This window comes from Halichoerus grypus, chromosome 14 (genome assembly GCF_964656455.1).
Source record: "Halichoerus grypus chromosome 14, mHalGry1.hap1.1, whole genome shotgun sequence".
Taxonomy (NCBI): domain Eukaryota; kingdom Metazoa; phylum Chordata; class Mammalia; order Carnivora; family Phocidae; genus Halichoerus; species Halichoerus grypus.
In genome coordinates this window covers 85632523-85659173 of record NC_135725.1, presented here as the reverse complement: position 1 = coordinate 85659173, position 26651 = coordinate 85632523, and the positions used below count along the sequence as shown (strand labels likewise).

The window sequence follows — 26651 nt, the reverse complement described above, 5'->3', positions numbered from 1 at the left end:
ACTTTTAAAAAGTTTTTAAATAAAATATATGGGGAGAACAATACCTACATAAACAGAGGAAGTTAGTTGGTTATAGCGAAGTTGTATTACAGAAGGATAATGGGAGACTGAGTGTTGTCAAGAGGCAGTTAATGGCTAAGGTTGAGAGCCAGGGAACTCTGGAGGCAGCTTACAAAGAGGTCCTCATCAGCTGTGTTGGTGGAAGGACAGACACTTTGAGTGGCAGGCTGAAGATCTAATTGTTAAAGTCTAGAGCTCCAGAGATGTTTGGAGTTCTTGGCTCACTCAGCCAAGTTGAGTCTGTTGGATGAAGGTCAGGGCCCCAGTGGGGAAAACTTAGGATCCTAAAACGTGGGACAGGAATATCTCGATGTACGTTCCTGAGGATATTGCCTCTGCAACGTGCACCCCAGGGCCCTCTGAGCTTGCCAAGCTAGAACACCCTTCCTTAGTAAGAACTGTAGCCACCACCGTACTGCTATCAGGTGCTACAGAAGCCCTTCCCCAGAGACAACAGGTGTCCCGCCGCCTCTTCTCCAGCCTGCCAGGCTGGTAACTAGGGCTAAATCCCAGCATAATCTGGCTGGGGAATGCACCATGCCTGATAAGGTAAAAAATAGACAATATACCTGAAGAATGCAAGAATTAGCCAGCATGTGTTGAGGGAAGCCAGGGGAGTACCTCTGGGGTTGGATTTTGTGGGTGCTTGATCAAGGAAGCTGGAATGCAAGACTAGACAAGCAAGAATTCATTGACTCAAGGGGCACCTGGGTGGCTCAGTCAGTTAAATGTCTGACTCTTGGTTTCGGATCATGTCATGATCTCACAAGTTGGGTTGTGAGATTGAACCCTTCATCTGACTCCATGCTCAGCGGGGAGTCTACTTGAAGATTCTCTCCCTCTGCCCCTCCCCGCCCCCCCGCTCTTGCACGAGCTCTCTCTCTCTCAAATAAATAAATTAATTTAAAAAATAATTCATTGACTTGGGAACATGTTCTTAAGACACTTTCTTTAACATGCTAGCAAGGACCCCAGCTACTGGAGTGGCTCACAGAAAGCCTGGAAAAAACAATGGTCAATTTTCAGTGACATGGAAGCACTGGATGCCCTAGTAGATGGTAGAAGAGGGCATGCTGAAACAGACATACCGTTATCCTCACTATTAACGGTTTCCATATTTGCAAATTAGCCTATTGCTAACATTTATTTGTAATCCAAATATAAACACTTGTAGCACGTCCGAGGTCACCCACAGACAAGTAAAAAATTTGAGTAGCCTGATGTGCACATTCCCAGCAGAAGCGAAGCAAGGTAACATGCTCCCTTCATGTGCAGCCCTCACACTGTATACAGGTGTCCTTTTTGCAGCCTATCTAGCACCATGTTTTTCATTTTTGTGCTTCTTTGGGTGATTTCACTGTTTAAAATTATCTCTGGGTATAATGATGAAGTGCTGTAGAGTATTCCCAAGCACAGGAAGGCTGTGATGGGCTTGAAGGGAGAAAGTGCATGTGTTAGATAAACAGTTCAGGCACGAGTTATAGGGCCGTTGCTCATGAGTTCAATGTTAACAAATCAACAATACAGTTGATCCTTGTACAATATGCGTTTGCCCTGCACAAGTCCACTTATACATGGATTTTTAAAAATGATACAGTCCCACTATAGATATATTTTCTTTATGATTTTCTTAATAACATTTTCTTTTCTCTAGCTTACTTTATTGTAAGAATACAGTATGCAATACATATAACCTACAAAATATGTGTTAATCAACTGTTTGTGTTGTTGGTAAGGTCAACAGTAGGCTATTAGTAGTTAAGTTTTTGGAGAGTCAAAAGTTACATGTGGATTTTCCACAGCACAGGGATCAACAGCCCTAACTCCCGTGTTATTGGGGGCAACTGTATATATTAAGTAAGGTGTCTATAAACAGAAATACACATAAAATAAGGTTAAATGTTGGTTGGCTGACAAAACGTTGTGAACGTTGACTTGCAGGAACCTAACTCTGTATTTCCCCCTAGGAGCAATGGTTTAGTATTCACTAACCTAGTGCTCACAGTGACTCTATGGGGCATCACTACTGCAAATAACCAGAGTTAACTATACTTCTCATTGATAGGATGAGAATCTAGCTAGTAACCCTTCTGGCAGGGAATGCTGGGAATTGTAGTTCTCCTAAGTGTGCAGACCCTTCATACATGGGTGAGCCCAGAAGGGGAACGGTATGAAGCTGCTGACAGACAATCCAGCACAGGATGTTCAATCATTTAAATGCTTCAGAGAAATATTAATTAACAGTTGCCCTAAGTTTTACAACATACATCTTTCATCAATTAGTCTCTCCTCAAAGAATATCATTTCACATGTGGTTAAAAGAAACATGTAATGATGGAATGAAGCAGCTCCTGTTCCTAGGGCTGAAGAGACAGAGGGAGGTAGAGGTTCTGATCACCAGTTACAGTGTGTGGGGGTGGGAGGGGAGGGTCCCCACACCAACAAGACATTCTCTGACACCAGCTGGGTGTCCTACAATTCAACTCCATTCTGACACCAGCTACCCAGAGATCACATCAGATCCCACAGGCTAAGGGCTCAGTGCCACAAGACTGTGCCCTACTTCAGCCACCGATCACAGGTCCGGGGAGTTACCTGTGCTTCTGACCCACAGGCAGGATATCAGAGGTTCCCACAACCCCCTCCTTGAGTTAATTAATTTGCTAGAGTGGCTCACAGGACTCAAGAAACAAGTTTACTCACTAGATTGCTGGTTTATTACAAAGGATAGTAAAGAATACAAATCAAGGGGCACCTGGGTGTCTTAGTCGGTTCAGCATCTGCCTCCAGCTCAAGTCGTGATCCCAGGGTCCTGGGATTGAGCCTCGCATCAGGTTCCCTGCTCAGCGGGGAGTCTGCTTCTCCCTCCCCCTCTCCCCCTGCTCATGCTCTCTCTCTCGCTCTCTCACTCAAATAAATACAATCTTTTAAACACTTAAAAAAAAAAGAGTACAAACCAACAGCCCCATGAAGAGACACATGGGTCAAGGTCCTGAACAAATAAACTTCTGTCCCTGTGAAGTTTAGCGTCCAATACAGGGGCATGTGAAAGTGTTCTGATCCTTCTTTTTTGTTTTTTTTTTTTTTGTTTTTTTTACGGAGGCTTCATTACATAGGTATAATTGATTAAATCACCGGCCACTGGTGATTGATTCAAACTCTAGCCTCTCTCCCCTCTTGAAATAGGGGGTAGGACTGAAAGTTCTCATCTTTAAAGGGGTTTCCCAAAGTCATTTCATCAGTATAAACTCAGTTGTGGTTGAAAGAGGCTTGTTATGAATAACAAAACATCCATTTCACCCTATGGCTCTGAAGCATTTTTTTAGGAACTAAAGATAAGAGACCAAATGTTATAATAAAAGATGCTCCCATTGTTCTTTTTTTTTTTTTAAAGATTTTTTTTATTTGACAGAGAGAGACACAGTGAGAGAGGGAACACAAGCAGGGGGAGTGGGAGAGGGAGAAGCAGGCTCCCCGCTGAGCAGGAAGCCCGATGCGGGGCTCGATCCCAGGACCCTGGGATCATGACCTGAGCCGAAGGCAGACGCTTAACGACTGAGCCACCCAGGCGCCCCTCCCATTGTTCTTATAGCTTAGGAAATTCCAAGTCTTGGGAGCTGTGAGCCAGGAACCACGGATGAAGACCAAATACGTATGAAAAACATATTTTGGTCATCTGAATGACCAAATATATATTTCTTTTTTTTTTTTAAGATTTTATTTAGTTGAGAGAGAGAATGAGAGAGAGAGAGAGCACAAGAATGGGGAGGGTCAGAGGGAGAAGCAGACTCCCCGCTAAGCAGGGAGCTCGATGTGGGACTTGATCCCGGGACTCCAGGATCATGACCTAAGCCAAAGGCAGTCGCTTAACCAACTGAGCCACCCAGGCGCCCCAAATATATATTTCTTATAAGTCACAATATCATGGAAAGATTCCAAGTTATCAGAACCTAAAAGTTCAGCAAAGAAGCCCAATGAAGCTGATCCAGAGAATTGTGAGAAAATCAATTGGTTATTGTTTCAAGGCACTAAGTTTTGGGATGGTTTGTTACGTAGCAATAGATAACCAGTACAAATATCTTCATGCTCTGTGCACATTCTGAGAGGTCTATCCACATGACTCTTCCAAAGCCCTCTGTGAGCATCTGGGTCAGTCCTTTTATTTCCAGATCCCTGACCATCTAGCCAAACCATTAGCCACTGCCCATGAATCTGTGTATAGCTGCACTTCTGGTCATCTCTCAGCCTGCACAAAATGGATAACAAAATGCATTGGCCACTGGGAAGATTTCCCTTTACACCATCTTTTCAAAGACACTCTTGAATGGGGCTGTGGTTTTTAGCAGTCTGTTTCCAGTAGATGTTGGCATGGATGTAGATTGAGGCTCGAAGTTTGGATTGAAGTAGAGGAGGCAATATGGTAGGAGTAGGTGTTAAGAGTATTTTGAGTCACCTACTCATACAACTTACTTCTGGACATTCCTAAGTCCAATCTCATATCCCATTTCTACTTGATGATGGATTGCTGGGTGCCCAAGCCCAACCTTATGGTTTTGTGGGTCAGATAACATTCAGTTTATCTGGGCAGCTCAGTCACATGGTGACTCAATGTTCTAGTATTAAGAAATAGAGATTAAAACATTTTTTAAAAAGATTTATTTATGTCAGAGAGAGAGTATGCGTGTGCAAATGGGGCAAGGGGCAGAGGAAGAGAATCTTCGAGCAGACACCCTCTGAGTGTGGAGCCAGCCCCACCGTGTCTAGCTCCATCTCACAACCCATGAGATCACGACCTGAGCTGAAACCAAGAGTCCAATGCTCAACTGACTGAGTCACCCAGGTACCCCAAAACATTATTTTTAAGATTTTATTTATTTGAGAGAGAGAGAGAGTGTGTGTGTGGGTGTGCGTGCGTGTGCGCGCGCAAGTTGGGGGGAGGGGCAGAGGGAGAGGGAGAAGGAGACTACCGGCCAAGCAGGGAGCCCGATGCGGGGCTCGATCCCAGGACTCTGGGATCATGACCTGAGCCGAAGGCAGACACTTAATGACTGAGCCACCCAGGCGCCCCTGGATTAACTTTTTTTGGGGAAGTAGGAGAGATTGTCTGTAGAGTAAAATATCTCTGCTGCAATATTCTCTATGAAAAAGTCTCTTCAACTTTGGCATTTCTATGGTAGACACTCCTGTAAGTATTCACTGAATTGAGTTCTACTGCCTCCCCATGGACACAGGGTAAAATCTGGATTTCTAAATAAGAAATAAAATTTATCTTGGGGCGCCTGGGTGGCTCAGTCGTTAAGCGTCTGCCTTCAGCTCAGGTCATGATCTCAGGGTCCTGGGATCGAGCCCCGCATCAGGCTCCCTGCTCCGCGGGAAGCCTGCTTCTCCCTCTGCCACTCCCCCTGCTTGTGTTCCCTCTCTCGCTGTCTCTCTCTCTGTCAAATAAATAAATAAAATCTTTAAAAAAAAAAAAATTTTATCTCAACATCTGTCTTCAACCACCCTATCCACCTTCATCTCCTAACTGCTAGCATTGACAAAGCATTTAGTATGTTTCATCTCATGAAATACATGGTTTCATTCAATAAATATAGATATCCATAGGTGTCATAGAGGCCATTATGTATAAATTATTATATGATATAATGTCATGTGTTGTATGTACATGCATATACTTTAACCTAAATATCTCATACAACATATGTTCTCCTGTAAGTTGTTTTTCCACACTCAGCAATATGTCATGGATATTTCTCCATGACATAAAGGTTGGTTTTTTTTTAAGATTTTATTTATTTATTTGACAGAGAGAGAGACAGCGAGAGAGGGAACACAAGCAGGGGGAGTGGGAGAGGGGGAAGCAGGCTTCCCGCGGAGCAGGGAGCCCGATGCGGGGCTCGAGGAGGGATCATGACCTGAGCCGAAGGCAGATGCTTAACGATTAAGCCACCCAGGCGCCCCAGACATAAAGGTTTATTTACACATTTATATCACCATTTTAAATGATTCACTACTACAGCATTGTAAGAATGCATCAGATTTACTCATAAACATTACGGTGGCTTCCAACTTTTTAATATTACAGTCAGCATAGGAATGAATAAATGTATACATCTTTTTGGATTGTTATTTGTTAGAGTATCTTTTTATGTTAAATTCTTTTTTTTTTTTTTTTAAAGATTTATTTATTTATTTATTTATTTGACAGAGAGAAACACAGTGAGAGAGGGAACCCAAGCAGGGAGAGCGGGAGAGGGAGAAGCAGGCTTCCCGCGGAGCGGGGAGCCCGATGCGGGGCTCGATCCCAGGGCCCTGGGATCCTGACCTGAGCCGAAGGCAAACGCTTAACAACTGAGCCACCCAGGCGCCCCTTATGTTAAATTCTTAAAAGTAGTATTGCTGGGGGTGCCTAGGTAGCTCAGTTGGTTAAAGCATCTGACTCTTGATTTCAGCTCAGGTCATGATCTCAGGGTCCTAAGATCGAGCCCCTCATTGGGCTCCATGCTGAGCATGGAACCTGCTTAAGATTCTCTTTCTCCCTCTCCCTCTGCTCCTCCCCCTCACTCTCTTAAAAAAAGAAAAGTATTATTGCTGTATCAAAAGGAACATACAGGGGCGCCTGGGTGGCTCAGTCGTTAAGCGTCTGCCTTCGGCTCAGGTCATGATCCCCGGGTCCTGGGATCAAGCCCTGCATAGGGCTCCCTGCTCGGCGGGAAGCCTGCTTCTCCCTCTCCCACTCTCCCTGCTTCTGTTCCCTCTCTCGCTGTGTCTCTCTCTGTCAAATAAATAAATAAAATCTTTAAAAACAAACAAACAAACAAAAAAACAAAAGGAACATACAGGAGCACCTGGGTGGCTCAATTGGTTAAGCGTCTGCCTTCGGCTCAGGTCATGATCCCAGGGTGCTGGGATCAAGCACCATGTTGGGCTCCCTGCTCAGCAGGGAACCTGCTTCTCCCTCTCTTCCCCACTTGTCACTATCTCTGTGTATCTCTCAAATAAATAAATAAAATCTTAAAAAAAAAAAAAAGGAATGTACATTTAAAAATTTTGAAACATGGTACCAATCTACCTTCCAGAGATGTTACACCGACTTATATTTCCAACGCCAGGGTATAGATGTCTCATTTCCTGCACCCTCATCAATGCTGGGTATCGCCCCTGAATAAGAGGGAAATGGTCTCTCATTATTGTTTTTATTGCTTTCTATAGAGGTAAAACATTTTTATTGTGAACTTATTAGCCTTGAGTATACATTTTTCTGTGGATTGCTTCTTTAGGTCCTTTCCCTTTTTAAAACTGGATGCTTCATCCTTTTTAAATTAATTTTAAAAGCTCTTGCTCTAAATATTGCAAAGGTTTTCTTCTAAACTCACAGTGGCTTTGTTGTTGTTGTTTTGTTTTTAGTAAACACGTTTTACATCATATACAGTCAAATCTATTTTTTCCCTTAGGATTATTTCTTTTTGGTCTTATCCTTAAAAAGATCCTCCCCACTGCAAAAGCAAATAAGTCATCATCCCCCCACCCACCCTTTATTTTAAAGTAGGCTTCATGCCCAGCATGAAGCCCAATGCGGGGCTTGACTCACAACCCTGAGATGGAGACCTGAGCTGAGATCAAGAGTCAGACACTTAACGAACTGAGCCACCCAGTTGCCCCTCACCTCCTTTTTGAAAAAACTAGTTTCTTCATGGTTTTTATTTTTCTGTAATTAACTATTTAATTTTCCTGAATCTTGTTTCTGGTCTTGTCTCCTCTTCCCTTATCTGGGCCTCCCTCAGACTGGGTCTCTCCTGGTCCCTTCTCCCTCCAGCAGGATATAGATTCTTAAGGGACCTCAAAACTAATGTCAGGCAATTTTAGCCCTAAGGCTGATGTCCCCACCTGCAGGATGTGTCCACTGGTCCCAGCCAAATGAATGCAGTTTATATCCACCGGGGGACTCGTAGCCTTTCGGTGCTTTTCCACAGGGCACCAGGGCTGGCAAAGGCTCATTATAATGTAATTCTACCAGAGATGGCAGGAGGGAGCGGTATCCTGGAACCCTCATGCTCAGGCCGTCTGAGTTCTGCCATTCAGAACCTGATAGCCTGGCCATCTTAGTGCCCAGGACAAAGCCCAGGTGCAGAAAACGCTGTCCCTGGGTCCTCTGCCCTCAGAGAGTGCTCAGGGTCACCAGGCCCTGTCACTGGCTCTCCAGGGGGAGTCAGTGAGACTGTAAGCCTCAGTTGTCCACACAGGCCCCAAGAAGGATAGCACCCAATTCCTTCCATCTGAGCCTAGACCAACATATCCAGATAGTATCTGCTACTTTATAAAGGGAAACATTTCCACAGGTAAAATTGTAGGCAGAGAGGTGCTGGGTTTACCTTCAGGGTGCACGTCTCCAGGCCTCACAGGCCCTGCGGCTGGTCACCCCCGGATTGCATTCGGAAGTGGGGCCTTTCAACAGAGCCTGGTGGCAGGAGATCCCTGTAGGCCCACCCTGGGGAGCAGGGGACCATGCAGTGGAGGGAAAGGAGACAACCAGTAGTTTAGTGATTGAACACCTACTGGCCTTCCCATTTCACCACCAGCCTGGCCAGGGGCCCGCAGGCGAGAAGGGGGTGAGCGAGGCCGGAGCATGGGGGGAGGGGGGGCAATTGTGTTGAAAGGGCAAAGACGAAGTGGGAAGAAGCCAGCAGATGACCCCACCACCTTCCCTCTGCAAAGACAATGCACACAGAGCGGGAATCCCTCTGCTCAGTGGGTTAGTGCCAGTGGCCCGTGAGGTCAGGGAAGCCGGAGCACCCCTGAGAGCAGGGCGAGAATCGGCGGTCACTGGGTGAGGAAGCTCTCAAAGGGAATGTCTCGGAAGCTTCGGAGGAAATTCAGACGCAACAACAACATGCTCAGAGCCCCCATCTCCCCAACTGAGGGTGGCTTCTGATTCTCACATTAGTACTTGGAGAAGTGGAAAGAGTGAAGCTTTGGAGGGGGAAAGTAACAACAAAACCCACGAAAAACAACTGAAACCAGCTCCAGGGACCCAGACAGGCAATGAACAGAATGACTGGCAGACAACAGGCGGTTAGAATAGTCACAAGTAATGCGTTGGCCCAAGAAGTGTTCTTCCAACTTAAGAGATTCCGCCACCTCGGTTCCAACAGACTGCTGTCGGAAACGTATCTCATAATAGTATTTGTTAAAGCCCCGAAGAGGAGGGAGGTGGGCAGACAGAAAGGGTTAGAATGTCCCCGTGGCCTAGATTCTGGAGAAAGTAGCCCGGAGACACATGTAGCCTAGAGAAGCCCAGAGAGGGCTGGAGGGAGACCGTCATGCTCTCACCGAATATTTAAAGCATGTGTGGGTCCTGGGGCATGGAAGGAGGGCCAAGGGTCAGAGAGGCGCATTTTAGGCTCAGGAAAAGGGTGTTATCATGGAAAGCTGTTAAAGATGCAGAGTCTCTTGGGAAGTAGCCAGCTTCCACAAGCAAGTAGACACTGGAGATTACTTACACGGGCTACTTACCGTCGGAATCCCGGCATTGGGGGGCGGGGAACAGGTAGCCTGGGAGGTGCCTTCCCACTTTTATGAGAGTGTAAGGGTCTTCCCCTTCCAAGTTGAGCACTCTGGGGAAAGGGGCCAAATTCCAAAAGAGTTACCCTCTGATTCGCACATTTCAAAGTGCATGGCACCTGAAGGCGGTACCAGCAAATTGGCAGGATCCATTCTAGCTCAGAGGCTTGGGCCATACACAGCCCCTGGTGGGGCCCCAGGGAGCCCGGGGAAGGACAACGGCGGCAAATCTTCCGTTGGGACACAGAGAAGAGTGATCAAGGGCTGATCAGAGTGCCAAGGCTGGGGCGAAAAGGGCTGAAGAAATCTTTTGAGTGCCAGGAACTCACTGCCTTTGCAGCAAAACTTGAGGTGGGCTTGTTGCAGAGCTGGGGCGGGGGTGGGGTGTGGGGGGGCACAACCACAAGCAACACCTAGCTCGCCACCCCAAATGGGAATGCCGCTATCCCCGTAGAGGCTCAGCCAGACTGTTCAGATCTAAGCTCCATTAGGCCAGATGCAGGAACAAAAGAAGCCCTAGTAAGCAACCTCTTTCAAAGATGAGGGGCAGGGGACGCCTGGGTGGCTCAGTCGTCAAGCGTCTGCCTTTGGCTCAGGTCATGATCCCAGGGTCTTGGGATCGAGCCCCGCATCGGGCTCCCTGCTTGGCGGGAAGCCTGCTTCTCCCTCTCCCACTCCCCCTGCTTGTGTTCCCTCTCTCGTGTCTCTGTCAAATGAATAAATAAAATCTTAAAAAAAAAAAAAAAGATGAGGGGGCAGGGAACCTATTTGCTGTCTCAGAGTTGGATCGGAAAGGGATGCAGCTCTGCCCCCACAGACCCAGGCAGGTTGCCCTGCGGGTGACCACATTATAATCCAGTGTTAGCATAGACAAACCTCCCCCTAACCCCTTTAGAGTTATAGTACGTTCTTGACCGCTGACAGCTAGGTCAACAGGCTTTATTATAAACCTCCTGCCAAGCAGCCCACAGCAGTCACCCAGTGAGGGCTCCACGGCAGGACCCCAAGCTGATGAGGTTCTGCCATGTTTCCTTCCAGGTGGCCTCTTTCTGCCATTTGTGTTCTGAAAAGTTTTGCTGACAAAAGGTGTGCAAGCCAGGTCTGTTGTGAAAAACAAGGAAAACATCACAAGATGTTAAACATAAAAGTCACTCAGCCATGAGGGGCTTTCAAGGAAATGGCCTAGGGAACAGGGATGAAAACCAGCAAGCAATTACGGAGTGGTGCTTGTCCTTTGACATTATAAAGGACATCATAAACATCCCTGAAGCCAGGAGGGCTTAGCCAGCTGTGTGACTTGTAATGGGAAGAAACCAAAGTGAAGACAGATCGTGCCTTCAGGGCGGATGAAAAGAGCCCGCTACTGCCCGTGGCCTTCGTCAGCAAAGCAGCTCAACTGAGGTCTACACAGCCCCGGCTCCAACTCAGTGTAGCTGCTTCACGTGGTGCTCCCATTTCCAGGACCTCACCCCCTCAGGATGTTCCTCTACCCCTACCAGAGAGGAACGACCTTGGGCTGCCTTTCCAGCCTTAAGGAGAAAGCCTATGGGAAGCCATTGCTTCACAAATTATCTGAGCCTTGAGAGTCCAACTCCATCATTTTATAGATAAACTGGGACTAAAGAGGGTGAGGGACCTGCTTAAGATCACCGTCAGGCACAGGCCGGCTAGAACCAGACCTCCAGACTTGAAGTTGATGCACTTTCTCCAACGCGCCCTTGAGTGGCTCACGAGTCCCCCCGCCCCCAGGTAGCACCTGAAGCTGGTCCCTACACGGAGATTTTACACGAGGGGCCAGCTCCCTGCCCACTGGACTGAAGAGGAGCCCTCCTGAGAAGGGAGGCCCCGTTTTCCAGTAAGGAGCAAGGAGCCAGGCAGCTTCAGCGGACTAGGAGCCAAGTTTAATCCCTGCCTGTTTCCCAGCCATGCTGCCCCGCTCAAACCTCCCAGAATACATGCATTTGCTCATTCGTTCGATCCCTACTGGTGCGGTGCCAGGTCCTGTGCTAAGGATACACAGGCGAGGGAGACAGTCCTGGATCCCTGCTGTCACGAAGCTTACAGGCTAGAGGGAGAAACGTTAGCTGAACAATCTCACTCATCAATATACAATTACCAGCTGAAATACTTGCTCTGAAGAGCAGAAGGCACGCTGCTCGATCCGTGCCCGGTAAAGGGGCTCGATCTAGAAGGGCTGCTGCTGTAGGCAGGGGCTCCCTGACTGAGGGAGGCTGAAATCTGAAGTCGAGTCAACCGGCTAACGGGGAGAAGAAAGCTGGAGACGGCGGACACGACGCGTACAGCTCCATGCTCTGCGGCGGGAGTGAACACGGCACATTCAAGGGAGCCAAGGGGGAGCTTCTGCAGGCAAGTGGGGACAGGCGTCACCGGCGATTCTTTCTAGGGGAGACTGTGCGCACACGGGGGGCCCCTGACAATTGGTCTTTGCCACACCAGAGGGAGGTATATAGAAATACACCTGCTCCTTTGTCGTCTTCCCAGCACTATGGTGGCACAAGAGCTTCTTATGAAATCCTCCCCTCTCAGAAACAGCGGTTACAGAAATTATGACACGGCAGACGTTCGTAGAGCTAGTGGGGCTCAGGGAGGCTGGAGGGGCAAACACAGAGGGAGGCCACAGCCCATTTGCTCTAGCAGCATTTTTATTTACAAACAGCAATTTCCATTGACTTTATACCATAAAAAAGCCATTTACAAGCAAGAAACAAGAATTCAGAACAAAATTAAGCAGCACTGAAATATTCATGTCACAAATCTAAAACAAAATGAATACAAGAGTAAAATATCATTTGAATAAATAGTCTTAAATTCATGCTATAAAATAATCCTTAATGGCAAGTTACTAGTTGGTACAGCATCCGCTTAGCTAGCTTCATTTACTTCATATGGTGATGAAGTGTGGGCTCGTGAGGTTACCAGTTTATATTGCAAGATAATGACACTGTGTTAAGTCATTCAAATTGCTCAACCATTTATAACGGAAAAAAATGTTAGCCCTACTAATAAAAGTGGTGAGAGAGATGGTTTTCACATTAGGAAAATGGTCATTCTCAAAGAAACCAGGTAAGTTTACCTCTTACTATAGTCAGGGCAGCAACCAAAGGCTTGGCAGCAAGTCCAAAGGTTGAATTCACAGCATACTTGTCACTGAGGGGCAGCAAGAGGTCTGGTTACTGCGTCTGCGGCAGGGCTCGCTCCAGGACTTGACCAAGAACTACAGGAGCCCTGTGTGCCAGGCCCAGAGGGGAACCAGGGAAAACAAGGTCCTCTTCCGGGCCGAGAAGTCGAGCACCGGGCAGAAACAGTGGAAACACTCTGGCACTTACTGAAGAAGACGTATGTGACGTGCGACAACCATTACAAATTTGGAACAATGTGAATGACTCTTCTGAACGTTCAGTTCAGTTGCACTGAGTAATATGAAATCTATGATTTATGAACTAGATAGTTTCATATAAAGAATTTACATAATTCCCCAATACTTTCATATATAAAATTTAATAAATAACCCTGACCAGTCTAGAAGCACCATTCAAGGGGCGTGTGCCCTTGGAAAATAGTTTAGGTGTTGCATATTTGAGTCCCTTTCAGTGGAGGCTTCACAGGAAACCATTACAGAATTTAACAATAACAAAGACAACAACAAAAATCACAGTAACTAATAGAAAAAGTTGTTAAAATAAAATACATTGATTTCTTTAAAGTAAAGCTCATTCACGTAGATGATTCCCACCCCCTCCCCCTCCCCCAGCCCTTGTTTTGTGTTCCTGCAAGTTCTTCCTAGAGTCTAGGCTGGAAAAATAAAAGTAAAAACAAAAACCACACACAAAGATATGCAGGCCTATGGTCTGGGCTAAGGGAAAAACAAAGACTTGGTTATAACTGCTATCATGAGAAAAGACATCTACTCATGCTCTGGAAGCTGGAAAATTATCAATTTAGTTCTACAGTATATTCTGCTTAACAGTGAACCGACAGTATCCTTTCTGCTGTTAAACACACACACACGCGTTCGCGCGCGCGCGCGCACACACACACACACACACACACACGAACAAAAAAACAGAACTGCCAAGGCAGAGCCAATTGGGAGGCTTTCCACTGACCAAAAAATTAACTTGTCTTCATATGCTGTATTTACAAATATAATTTCTAAATGTATTTACAGCTTTAGTAGAAATTAGAGGGGAGAGAACTGATTAGAATGAAAACAACTGTTTAAAACCACAAACATTAGTAAAAGTATAAAATCCTTTGTTTTCACAGTTTGTAGTAACAGGTGAAACACCTAGAAAGGACGCCGTCACTGTCTTCACATTGTCTACGTATTGGGAAAGGTAGCTCAAGAAGAGACTCAATTATGAACAGACCTATATGAATTCAGGATATGTTTTGCTGTAAAAGATTTCTTCACATATCACTTCTATCTTAATTGACTTTTGCATTTGTTATAAATGAAACATCTAACCTAAAACTGTACAGAAATCGGGACTTTGCTTTCCAAAAAGAGTTGCTCTCAGGAGTTACACAGCGAACTTCGTCTGCGGAGACGTGAAGGGACCTTCGGGGAGAGAATGTTTCTGTTCTGTGGCCATGTTCATCCTCCTGGCACGTCCTCATGTGACAAGGCACAATTAATTGCTGCTGCCCGATCTGAATGGAGTGAACCTTCCACCCGCCACGCACACTGAGAAGCACGACGGCGTGCTCGCTCAGAGAGGCTGCCCAGCTCTGCGCCGGCCTCCGCTCTGCCTCCTCGAAGCCCTGTGGAACCTTACAGTACTGGGTTATGGCTTGAGAATTCATTCTTAACACTGCTAGCAGTGGAAAGGGTAAAGTGTTAGCAACATGAATGGGAGGCAAGTGGAACTTGCAAGATGTGGAATCATGGTTATTAGAGAGAAACTCAATCAATTTTCTGCCCCTTAACAGTCCCATTACAATGTTTGAACCTGAACTGTACAATCAAAGCAATGTATAGTTTTGTCAAAGACAATTTTGGATAAGTCACTCTTTGGTAAACTCAAACCAGTTAAACAAATTGACAAATACAAAGAACTCCATGTAAATAAGGTTAAGACGGACACAATGACAAGAACTAGGATATTCGAGGTACCTGCCCCAAGTGCTCTCCCCTCCTGACTTGTCTCATCTATCACGGAATGCTCTGGAGACCCCTCAGAAGGCCCCAAGCCTGAGTGAAAAGGAGGTTCCTTCCCTGAGCCTGACCTCTCATGTCCTTGATTTGGGCATTTCTTGTCACAAACTTAATTTGTATCACCACACAAATTTTTTGCATTTAATTCTTAAAAAGAAAAATCAAAACCAAGCTTACTCATGTAAGGAAAAAAAAAAAAAAATCACAAACATTTACCTGAAACCCCAGAACATATTTAAGTGGGTAAACACTTGGGGTCCAGCCTCCCCTTGAGGCACGCGGCTTTGACAGGAGTTGAGCAAGTGCTTCAGGGAGAGAACGCACCCCTTACTTAGGCAGTTTGACAGGAAAAGGCATACTATATACCCGATTTAGCAAAAGCTGCTCCTCGGGAGCAGCAGGATTAGAGTGTAATCTGTCCGTAGTAACACTGACGTGTGGCGCAGCGGCTCACACGGGAACAGAGAGATCCTGTGTGCTGAAGAGATGCTACCGCGCGGCTCCCACCCCCGGGGGCTATCACACACAAGGGCCTGAATGATTTTCTTTTCTCAAAATAACAGAACGAAACGAAACAAAACAAAAACCTCCCCGAAACACCCCGCCCCCCCCCCCAGACCCCCACCATTCTTGGTATTTTAAGAGCCAAAAAAGCATGGAAAACCAGCAAACGTCTATTTTTGTATTCCTTTAACTCCTAGCCTCTGAGGTTGGTCTTTTTCGTGTCTGTGTTGCTTTTAGGTGGTTTGTGCTGTTCCCCTGTGGAGACGCACGGGCCGCGAGTCTCAGGGCCAAGGTTGTCGGGCAGAGCTTCCGCGGGCGCCGTCCGACTGCTGACAGACTCCTCCGGGGGAGCGTACGGTACCGAAGAGATCTCGGCAAGCCCGTCTGGTTTACTACGAGCACACGGGTAAACAAGATACAGAACCGAAGACATCTCCTAAAGCGCTCACAAAACGTTACTCAAACAGGACTCAGGCGTGTTCTCATACAGTAATGTGTTTGCCAGCACATGATTTTGAGGTCTCTCTTCAAGCTACAAACTCAAGAGAGGGAAAAAAAAAAACCTGTAATTCACTATGACCATTAGATTTCACATTTTCTACAACTATACTGACCTAAAAGATACAGAACATAGAAATAGCACCACGTGACCAAAAAAATGGTGACAACACACAGATTTGGTGACACACAGAGTATCGTAGAGGGCTTTTCGACTGTTGGTTTCTTTAAGCAGGAAACACTGAGAGTGGGGGAGCCACTGCTCTCGTTAGCACACACAATACTAAGATAGAGATATTGCTTGCAATTCCCATAGAGTATATCTTTACAAAAATTACAAATTCCAAGTTCTGCAGTTTCCCTGGGAACTGCATGTAGAAAAGTTGCTGTGCACCTGAACTAGCTGTTTGAAAAGAGAGAGAGAGGGAAAAAAAACAAAAACAAAAACAAAAAAAACCCACAACACTGCTTGGAGAATTTTGTAGACAGAACTACAAATCCCTTTCCTTTAGTGCGAGTACTAACTCATGGTAGAGTGATTCGATTTAGTTACCTGGTATGTATGTTTCTACAGTACGGAATGAAGGTAGATTCGTAAGCCAGTAAAAACATTGAAAACCACTGCTCCTTTGGGGTTGGCTAATATAACACTACAATATGTAAAAAGGTCAGCACCACGGGTCATCCAGCTTACCTACTGGACAACAAACAAAAATTCCAAACGGTTTCCAACTAGAGTTGAATACATTTTATGGCATTTGGTTTATGTACTTGTTATGAAGCAGAGCTATGAACACTGTGATTTGCTTTGCTTGCTTTTGGACACAATGATTAATATATATGAAAACCTATTAACATTCTTTTGTAAGGGAAATAAAGGGGCAAAACCCTAACATCAGGTAGGGACGAGACAGAGTCAAAAGCCCTGTTCACATTGTATTAAATTATATATTCCTCTTACATTCACCTCAACCAGAATAAAATCAAATTTGAGAATGTATATATACTATATATATAATAATCGCTTTATTATATATATATATATAAATTGTCTAACTACCCCCTAGAAGTAATTTTAAATTAGAAAAGGTTACCCATTTGTATCGGCTGACGGCATCCTGGTCTCTCTCCATGGAAATGCACTGGTGCCAGCGCACACAACGAAGAGAGTATGCCTCTTGGCAGAGAATGTAGGGTCACCCAGTTGGCATAGCTAAATCACTGGCAGATTTTGGATTAAGAGTTCAGCCAAAGAGGAATACTGTCAGCCTGTGTTTTCCCTGGATACGTTGCCCTTCATGCTTTGAGCTCCTTGGGAGAGGGAGGGCGGGGGGAAAGGATAAACACAATGAAGTGTTCCTTCCAGAAACCTTAGAAAAACTGCCAAGAGACCGAGAGATTTCCAGATGGTTGGGAAAACCAAAGATTACAACAACAAAGCAAATCACAAATATGCATTGATTAATGTGCTTTGTTTGGGTGCACTTCGTTACCATCTTAATCAGGAGCATCAGACACTGTGTGAATTTCCATCCGGGAATCTAGGGCCATCTCTGAGGCCGATGCATCATTTTCCAGTTTCTGTTCCATGTACACATCTGTTCTCTCGGGGGACTCGATGCGACTCCTGACTTCGGCGACGCCGGGGTGGTTTTTCCGCAGGTGCTGGTTGAGGGTGCCTTGGAATGGAAAGCACTTGCCGCAGATGTCACAGCGGAATGGTTTGTCGTCAGTGTGGCCCCGGATGTGGTACTCCAGCTGGTCCTTGCGCGTGTACTTCTTCCCACAGAACTTGCACACAAACGGGGTGATGCCCATGTGGAGCCGCATGTGCCTGTCAAGGCTTCCTTTCTGGTTGAAGGACTTCCCGCAGTAAATACAGATCAACCTCTCATTGTACGGGTACCAGTGTCCCCTCGCACTCCTCTCCCGGGGGCTGCTCTCGTACCCGGGGTTATTCACCATCGCCTCGCCGTCGGAACCCTGCACCAAGCCCTGCAGATCACTGTGCAGGTGGACGGACAAAGCCCGCTTTTGGCGCGCGCGCCCTCCTCGAAAACAGCTCAGCATGGATCTGGACGGGCTGGAATTACTCAAACTTCCGAAAGCTTCGGAGACGCTGGCGGGCTGTGAGGCTGCTTGGGAATAGGAATAGGCATGCTGCAGCACGGAGCCGTACGACCCCACGTTCACGGCCACAACTTGCTCCCCGTCCACCATCTCTGTGTGGTACCCGTCGTCCCCCAGCGAGGAGCTGTCGGAACAGCTGGGCCGGTCCGACTTCTCCATCTTCACTTTCACCTCGGTGATCTGGCTCTCCCTCACCAGCAGGTCCCCTTGCTCGTGGTCCCCCTCTATCTGAATCTCGTACTCGGAAACGCTCCCACTGCTCCCTCGGTCCGAGTGCCCTTCCTCCTGTAAGCGGCTGCGCAGAGCTTTGCTGGGCGTCGTCTCCATCCGAAGGTCGCTGCTCGTGGTGGGCTGCCGTACCTGAGAGCAATACGGAGGGGAGATCTCAACCGGGTTGGCAAAGAAGCTGCCGTCCTTAACTCCATTACGACTCTCGGTTGTCTCCTCAGCGCCGACAGTCACGGAGTCAACATCTCCAACACTGATTTTTGAATGGATGCTCTCCAGGATCTGCGTGCACTTGTCAATGACGCACTGCATCTGAAGAAAGCTGGCGGCGGTCAGAAAGCTGACAACATCCTTCAGCTGCAAGGACATTCTTCCAGTGTAACAAAATGACAGCAACTGTTCAAACACATTGGGATTTTTAATCACGGATATTGACAAGCCACTCATGGTACTTAATGCTGAATGGTCCCGGAAATAGGGGGAGCTGGCAGCGAGGACGGCTTTGTGGGCTCGGAATGGCTGACCCTGAATGTGGACAATGATGTCACATAGTTTCCCCTGCAGGCGGAGTTCGTTTAGCTGGCTCAGAACAGTGCTGCTGTACTCGGGCACATCAAACTGAATAAAACTGCTGCTGTCCATTTCTACTGACATGAAGCGCAATCTGCAGAAAGAGAGAGTTTCATAATTCACCAGTGACTCCTCACTCAGTACAAGTGGCATAAACACAAGCTTGCAAAAATCACACCACCACCATCACCACCACCACTGCAGCTACTGGGCCTCCGAGGGTCGACCTGGGCATTCTTCCTCTTGCTTATTTTCAGTCTTTCACTGGTCTTGGTCAATTCACCTAAAGTCAGATAACCTAAAGATCCATCAGCCTAGTGCCCCAACTGCCTAACGTTCATCTTCATCAAAATTATAACATGTTATAGATAGCAGGGCCTTTTCAGCTGATTGAGAATTTGGTATCCTCTTAGGAAAAATATTTCCCTGTTTCACCTACTTCCGAGGATTTGGAATACTTTGTAAAAAATACGCCAACTCGTCTAAAAAATGTTCTGCCTTATTAGTGTGTTTCCAATTGGTGTTTTTCAAGCAGACAGCACACGGGATACACTGAATGGAGCTAAACCCTTTTTAGCTTAGAATCTGAGTTGTCTTGATGTGCGTTTTTTTCCCCTTCAGTTTTGCACACCTTTATATCCTTTTGGGTTGGCAACTGACCCTTTCAATGAAGAGCTTTAGACAGGACAAGCACCAAGAGTGATGGACATATCACAAGCCTATCACTGTCCAGCAGTGCTCACGGCGCGCGCACACACCTTGGACAGGCTGGCTGCCCTTCACAAGAACCCAATGCACCAAACTGCTCATAACCATGGAAGTGGACACAGCCCAGGCTGCACTCTCTAACCAAAACACAACAAAATCAGATCTAATAATTATATTTTAGTGGTTAAAATTCAACCAATAGAAATTTAAGCACCTTCTGAACAAGCACTGAATCAAAGAGGAAATCAAAAAGGAATAAAACTATTTAGAAAAAAAGAAAACTCACATCAAATCTGCAGCAAGAAAGATTCAGGAGTAAAGTTTAATTATGTCTTCAACTTACTTGAGAATGCATCCAAAAAAAGAGATGGATATATAGGTGATAAAGCAAACACAGGAATGTGTGGAGCGTAGATGGTGGGTGTATACAGGTGTTTTCTGTAAAATCCACCTTTTCTGTATATTTGAAATTTTTCAAAATGAAATGTTGAGGATTTTGAAACCATAAATTTTAACAGGGAAAGTCAGTGCCTTAGAAGTTTTTATCATTAAACAACAAAGAAGAAAAATAAATAAAATCAAAGAGGTCAGAAAACAACCAATTAGACCCAAAGAAAGCAAAAAAGTAATGAATACAGAACAGCATATAATTGCAGAGAAAATTTAAAATGATAAGACACAACAATGTGCAATTAAATCTGACGCCCGCAGGAAAGGATCAACCAGTTAGTGTGACTAGATCACACCAGAATTTTTTTTATCATGTCAGAATCTGAGTTAAAACATTTCAGTTAAGGAGGAACACTGTGCCCTTATTTATCCTAGATTTATGATTGAAATCAATTTGAAATCTGTACGGAACGGACATATTTTTAGAATAACATAAATTGGCAGAATTAAATAAAAAGAAACAGAAGTGCCAAAGCATAAATGATCTTCAGGCCGTTCACACTGTTTTAGATGCATGCTGAAACATTTAAGGCATCTCAAAAAAAAAAAAAAAAAGAATTAAAGCATCTCAATTTATATGGCATAAATCTGATACCAGAAGATGGTGAATAGGATAAAGAAGACGACTGTCAACTTTACCTAAGTAAACAGATTTTAAAGTCCTCAAGGAAATACTCGGAAACATAACCTATTAAAAGAATAATATATTGTGACCAAATGTAAGGATGGCTACATGTTAGGAAATGTATAAATATAATCTGCCACATCAGTAAGTCAAAGGAGAAAAACCATATGGCCAAATCAAAACTATGCCAAAAGTGGATTTTAGAAAGTTAAATGCCTTTTCAAAGTAAGGAAAAAATAGGAAGAGAATATTTTCCTAATGTAATAAACAGTACCTACTGCAAAGCCAACGGCGACATCATCCTTAGAAAGGAAACATCGTATCTGCATTTCCCAAAATGTATTTAGGAGCACACAAGCCCATGCGCTAGACTCAATGTCCCTACCTCCTAGGGATTATACAATATATCAGTGTAATAACCCACCTGAAAAGTCCTGCAGACAAGAATTCTATTTAACTCAGCAGTTTGCACACTCATTTAAGCGTGTAACTCTTCTCTCAAGGTACACATGTAAATATTCCCAAGAATTAGTGTTCCCTGGTGCACACTCCAGTAAACACTTTCGTAGAGGCATTCCCGTTAGTCCCTCGGAGGACACAAGGTTGTCTGCCCATCACTTCTCTTACTTAACATTGTTCTGGAAGTTCTAGCCAAAGCCACAGACGAGAAAATTGAGGCACAGAGCCATTAAAAAAGAAGAGGTAAAATTACTATTCAAGGCAGACAGGACTATTTACACAGAAAACACAAGGGAATCACTGGAACAAATCTGTTTAGAAGCAGGAACTAGCAAATGAAGCGTTTCAAAAATTACTCTACATAAAAAACCAGTTAGGTAAGATAATGACAAGTCACAACCAACAACAGTAACAGAAACTATAAAATACCTGGGTGATAAACAAAAAACAGGATCTACAAGAAGAAAAGTGTAACACTTTAATAAGGACAAAAACATGTATAAATGAAGATACATATCACGCTTCAGAAAGATTCCATGCTATAGATACTTTCCCCCAAAATTAATTTATGACTATAATGCAGTCCAATGAAGTACTTCCTTATTAACTTCACAAAATGATTTTAAAATTCATCTTAGAACACTGCTGTCCAACAGAAATATAATGCCAGCCACCTGTGTAGCGTTTTCTAGCAGTTCCATTAACAATAAAAATATTAAAATTTTATACATTTTTACTTAACCTGGTTAAGTACTCTACTAACTCATTATAATAACTAGGTTATTAGAAAGTTAATGGGACCTTTCACATTTTTTTTCATACTAACTCTTGAAATCTGATGTGTCTTTTACACTTACAGCACATCTCAATTTGAAATAACCACACTTAAGTGTTCAACAGCCACATGTGGCCAGCGGCTACCACACTGTGGACAGTGTAGATCTAGAAGAATAAATACTGAAGACATTTTAGAAAAAAAAAACACCACAAAAAAACAGCCAAACATACAGATGTCAAAATGTATGATCACGCTAGACTTCACTCACTGTGAGTATATGCTGTCTTCCCCGCACCAGGCACAAGGGGTCCAGGTGAGCTCAAATTCTCTTGTTATAAACTATGACAAGGGCTATGAGATCTTTTGTAATGGGGGGCGGGGAGGTGCTGCAGACAAAAGGAATGACACAAAGAGAGGAGAGCCTGAGCAGGAAGGAAAGAGGTGTTAGAGAATTGTGGTACAGTTGGGGGAAGGAGCAAGGGGAAGGACAGAGGCCTCATGAGGCTGTCAAGGTAGGTGGAAGTCAGACCAGATGGGCCCTGTGGACCATTTCCAATCAGTGAAAAAGTAAGAATTTTTGAAAGCGAGGCTGCTTGGATAATACGAATATATAAAGTTAGAGCCCTTCTCCACCACATACCCCCCAAAAAAACTTCTAGAGAAGGTCTGACTAAGCACACAAAGACAGATACCAGAGGGAAAAACAGAGATTTAACCACAGAAGACCTTTTACACATCTAAAAAATGGCTTTTGACCAAAAACAAATGAACAAAAGACAAATTATGAAAAATACGACGTATATGGTGAAGAAGTATAAAACTCTTATAAATCAATAAAAGCAAATTTAACAATTGAAAAATGGGCAAAAGACTATGAACAGATGCTTCAAAAAAAGAAATTAAAATAGTCTTGAAACACAGATAAAGTGCTTAACAACATCAATAAACAAACAAATAAAAATTAACATGAGACACAATTCTTTCTCAAATTGGCAAGATTTAAACCCAGTTGGTAGTGCTATAGGGACTGCGGCGCTCTCCCGTACTCCTGGTACGCAAGTATGACAAGAGCCTCATGACAGGCATTTCTCTTGACTGCACACTTCTCTATCACGGATATAGGCTCAAGAATTTATCCATAAGTATATTCAATTACAATAGCAAAACAATGAAAACAACTGAAATGTCCACCTTCTTGGAAATTATTAAAGCACAGCACACCTATATACTGAATACTATGTCATTATTTAAACTGATGTTAAGGAAGAATACAAAGTTAACTCTATAAAATGCAAGCCCCAAGAGGGCAAGGATTTTTATCTGTTTTATTTTTTTTTAAAGATTTTATTTATTTGACAGAGAGAGACACAGCGAGAGAGGAAACACAAGCAGGGGGAGTGGGAGAGGGAGAAGCAGGCTTCCCGCGGAGCAGGGAGCCCGATGCGGGGCTCGATCCCAGGACCCTGGGATCATGACCTGAGCCGAAGGCAGACGCTTAACAACTGAGCCACCCAGGCGCCCCTTTTATCTGTTTTATAAACTATCATCCAGATTACTGCCTGGCACATAGTAGACACTCAATAAATATCTGCTGAATGAATATGTAATAACATGGCAAAAAATCAGGTAACAAATCAACTACAGATGAGCACAAGGGATCTTTATGGGTGAGGGAAATGGTCTAAAAGTGGGTTATGGTAATAGCTGTATAATGTCATAAATTTACTAAAGATCACTGAACTGTACACTTAAGATGACCAAATTCTATGATATGTAAGCTATACCTCAGTAAGGCTGTTTAAAAAAATCAGGTAACAACAAAAGTAGGATATTTCTAAAATTATGTATGTATATACAGATATCAAATATACATACCAATAATAAGAGATATATACAGAATGGTTACATTATGTAAGATTAAAAATGTTTTTACTTTCTTCTTCGTACTTTCCTGTATTTTCCGTACTTCTAACAGTGAACATTTATTACTTGGGAATGACAAAAAAAAAAAGTAAAACAAAAAATGTCTTAAAATCCCTGCTGATGATAATTTGACAGACGCTGCTGGTGGGGTGTAAAATGAGCCAATACTCTGGAGGGCATTTTAGTGACGTCCATTGAAATTACAAATGCACATGCTCCATGACCGAGGAAGTTTAGCCCTAGGAATTTACTACAGCACTGGACAAAACGACAAAAGACTCGGAACAGACTACACGCCCATCAGGAGGAGCGTGGTTAATAACTTGCGGGACATCCATATTTAAGACTACTGTACAACCAGAAAAAACAAACAAGGAAGCTCTTTTCATATTGATGAAATAATCACCATGGTATATTGCTGAAGGAAAAGGGTGAGGTGCAGAAGCGTATATAGGTGTTTGTATAAAGCACCGTGAAACACACACACACACTGCTGTGTCAATATATACACGTCATGGATATGCGCAGACTATTTCTGGAATGATGCACAAAAACAGATAACCTCTACTGCCTCCAGGGTAGCTGGAAGCCCTATTAGCTTTCAATGAATCTTTTTAGACATATTTCTAAACTATCTGAATATATCATTAAAAATAAGTAACATTTAGGGGCGCCTGGGTGGCTCAGTCGTTGGGCATCTGCCTTCGGTTCAGGTCATGATCCCAGGGTCCTGGGATCGAGCCCTGCATCGGGCTCCCTGCTCGGCGGGAAGCCTGCTTCTCCCTCTCCCACTCCCCCTGCTTGTGTCCCCCTCTCTCGCTGTGTCTGTCAAATAAATAAATAAAATCTTAAAAAAAAAAAAAGTAACATTTAAAAAAAATTTAGGATACCTCATCCAGTTTTTATTTTATTTTATTTTTTAAGATTTTATTTATTAAAGAGAGAGAGAGAACATGAAAAGGAGAGGGAGAAACAAGACTCCCCACAGAGCAAGGAGCCCACAGTGGGACTTGAAATCCCAGGACCCTGAGATCATGACCTGAGCTGAAGTCAGCTGCTTAACCAACTGAGCCACCCAGGTGTCCCCTCATCCAGTTTTTAAAAGATAGGAAAAGATCATATAAAAATCGTCATGAATTTGGAGTCAGATCTGGGTTCAAATGATACCTGCTTTCCACTTGTAAAACTTGGGTGAGGTACTTCATAAACTTTCCAAGTCTCAGTTTTCTTATCTTGAAAATGGGAATAACAGTCCTTGCCCTCGTGGCTCGTTATGAGGAATACAAGCATGCAGAAGTAGGAAGCACTGGGGCGCCTGGGGGGCACAGGCGGTTACGCCGGACTCTTGGCTTCGGGTTGTGAGATCACAGCCCCACCTCGGGCTCAACACGGAGTCTGCTTAGGACCCTCTCCCTCTCCCTCTGTCCTTCCCCCTGTGCTCAAACATGCGCGCATGCGTGCTCACTCTCTCCCTCAAAGAAATAAATAAGTAAATCTTTAAAAAAAAAAAAAAGAAAAAGGTAGGAAGCACTCAGCACAATGGCTGCTAGGCCCATAGCAACACGGTTAGCTATAAGAGACTTTTTTTTTAGGGGACAGGATGGTGGCTTTGAAGGCAGACTTGGCTATGAATCCTAGCTCTGCCACTTTCTGATAAAAATAATAACAATGAACATTTAAACAGCCATATGATCTTAGACAAGTCAGTTAACTTTGATTTCCTACCTAGAAAAGGTCTCAGAAGAACTACTGCCCAACACAATCGCAGTCATGATTAAATGAGGGAAATTCATGCACTGAATGTGTATAAAAGCTGACATAAAATGAGTACTTACCTCGTGCTAAACACCTTATATATATTCATTTGACCCTTTTATCAACTCTGTGAAGGAAATACTATGATTGTTCCTATTTTATAGATGAAGGAACTGTGGAAAAGCAGTTCAGATACTGCCAAACTGTCCCACAGTTAAAAGATGAACTTAGTCTGACTCGGGAGGTTGTGGCCCTAACTACATCAGACTGCCTTCTAGAAACACAGATACTGCCTGGCATGACACAAGGGTGTGTAAACAGTGACTCTGGGAATTAAGGGGCAAAAGGAAGGTGGGCTTAGGCTTTTGAAAGATGCACAGTCCTGGGCAAAAACCAGCAGAAAAGAGCAAACAAGGAAGCATTTCTGAAATAGTCTACAACTGAATCTAGCTTCCTGGTGAGGCCTCCTCCTCCTCTGCGTGGCTTTTTATCTTCTCAGAAGAAAAGCAGAGAACTACACTTGAAAGAAAATCACTGGAGAGAAAAACCAAAGACCATGATTAACACCTAAGAGAGGGATTCCAGTTTTCTGCAAATGAGAAGGGAAGTGCTTCACTTTCCTCTCCTTTACATTAACACCTCCTTCTGGCTGTGACAATGAGATTCAAAGCCCTCTGCCTAGAGCTGCTAACAAGCAACACTCCAGAGTAAGAGGCTTCTAAAAGTCTTACACACAGGGAATCTGCAGGTAACTTCAGCCCTAGGCACGTTACCAAGCTTAAAGGAGCAAAAGGCATAATGAATCACAAGTTCTACACCCAACAACCTGATTTGTCAGGTCTAATGGTCCGGGGGTAAAGTAAGTCAGAACCTCTTCAAGAGACAATCAAGTTCACATATGATCACCCACTCCTCTAGATCAGCAGTTTCCCAACATGGGCTCCTCACTGGTTTCTTGTAGATCTTGATTCCTCCCCTGCACAGAATGTCAGTGGGCCTACACTTAACTTAGGTCAACGTTTCATTAGTTTTATCTTTAAAATAAAATATATGCACACAAACTTCAAATCCTAGTACAGAAGATATAAAATGAATAGCAAAGCTCTTCCCCAGTTCCTCTTCCCAAAGGTAATCACTGATAAGTTTTCAGTGTTCTTTCAGAGAAAATTACAAACACGTATCAGCATAAATTGTTCTATATTCTGGTTTTTTTGGTAATGTAT

General features: G+C 44.3%; 1 protein-coding gene across 3 annotated transcripts in view; it reads right to left on the bottom strand.

Annotated features, from left to right (window-relative positions):
- Positions 1 to 16535: 16535 nt before the first annotated feature.
- The window catches only part of ZBTB34 (zinc finger and BTB domain containing 34), a 37042-nt gene continuing 26926 nt past the window's right edge, over positions 16536 to 26651 (bottom strand). For all 3 annotated transcript variants that reach the window (XM_036112861.2, XM_078061787.1, XM_078061786.1), the window contains one exon: positions 16536 to 18824. In XM_036112861.2, coding sequence (XP_035968754.1) covers positions 17300 to 18824 — 1525 coding nt within the window. In that variant the 3' untranslated portion in view covers positions 16536 to 17299. The remainder of the gene's footprint in view (positions 18825 to 26651) is intronic.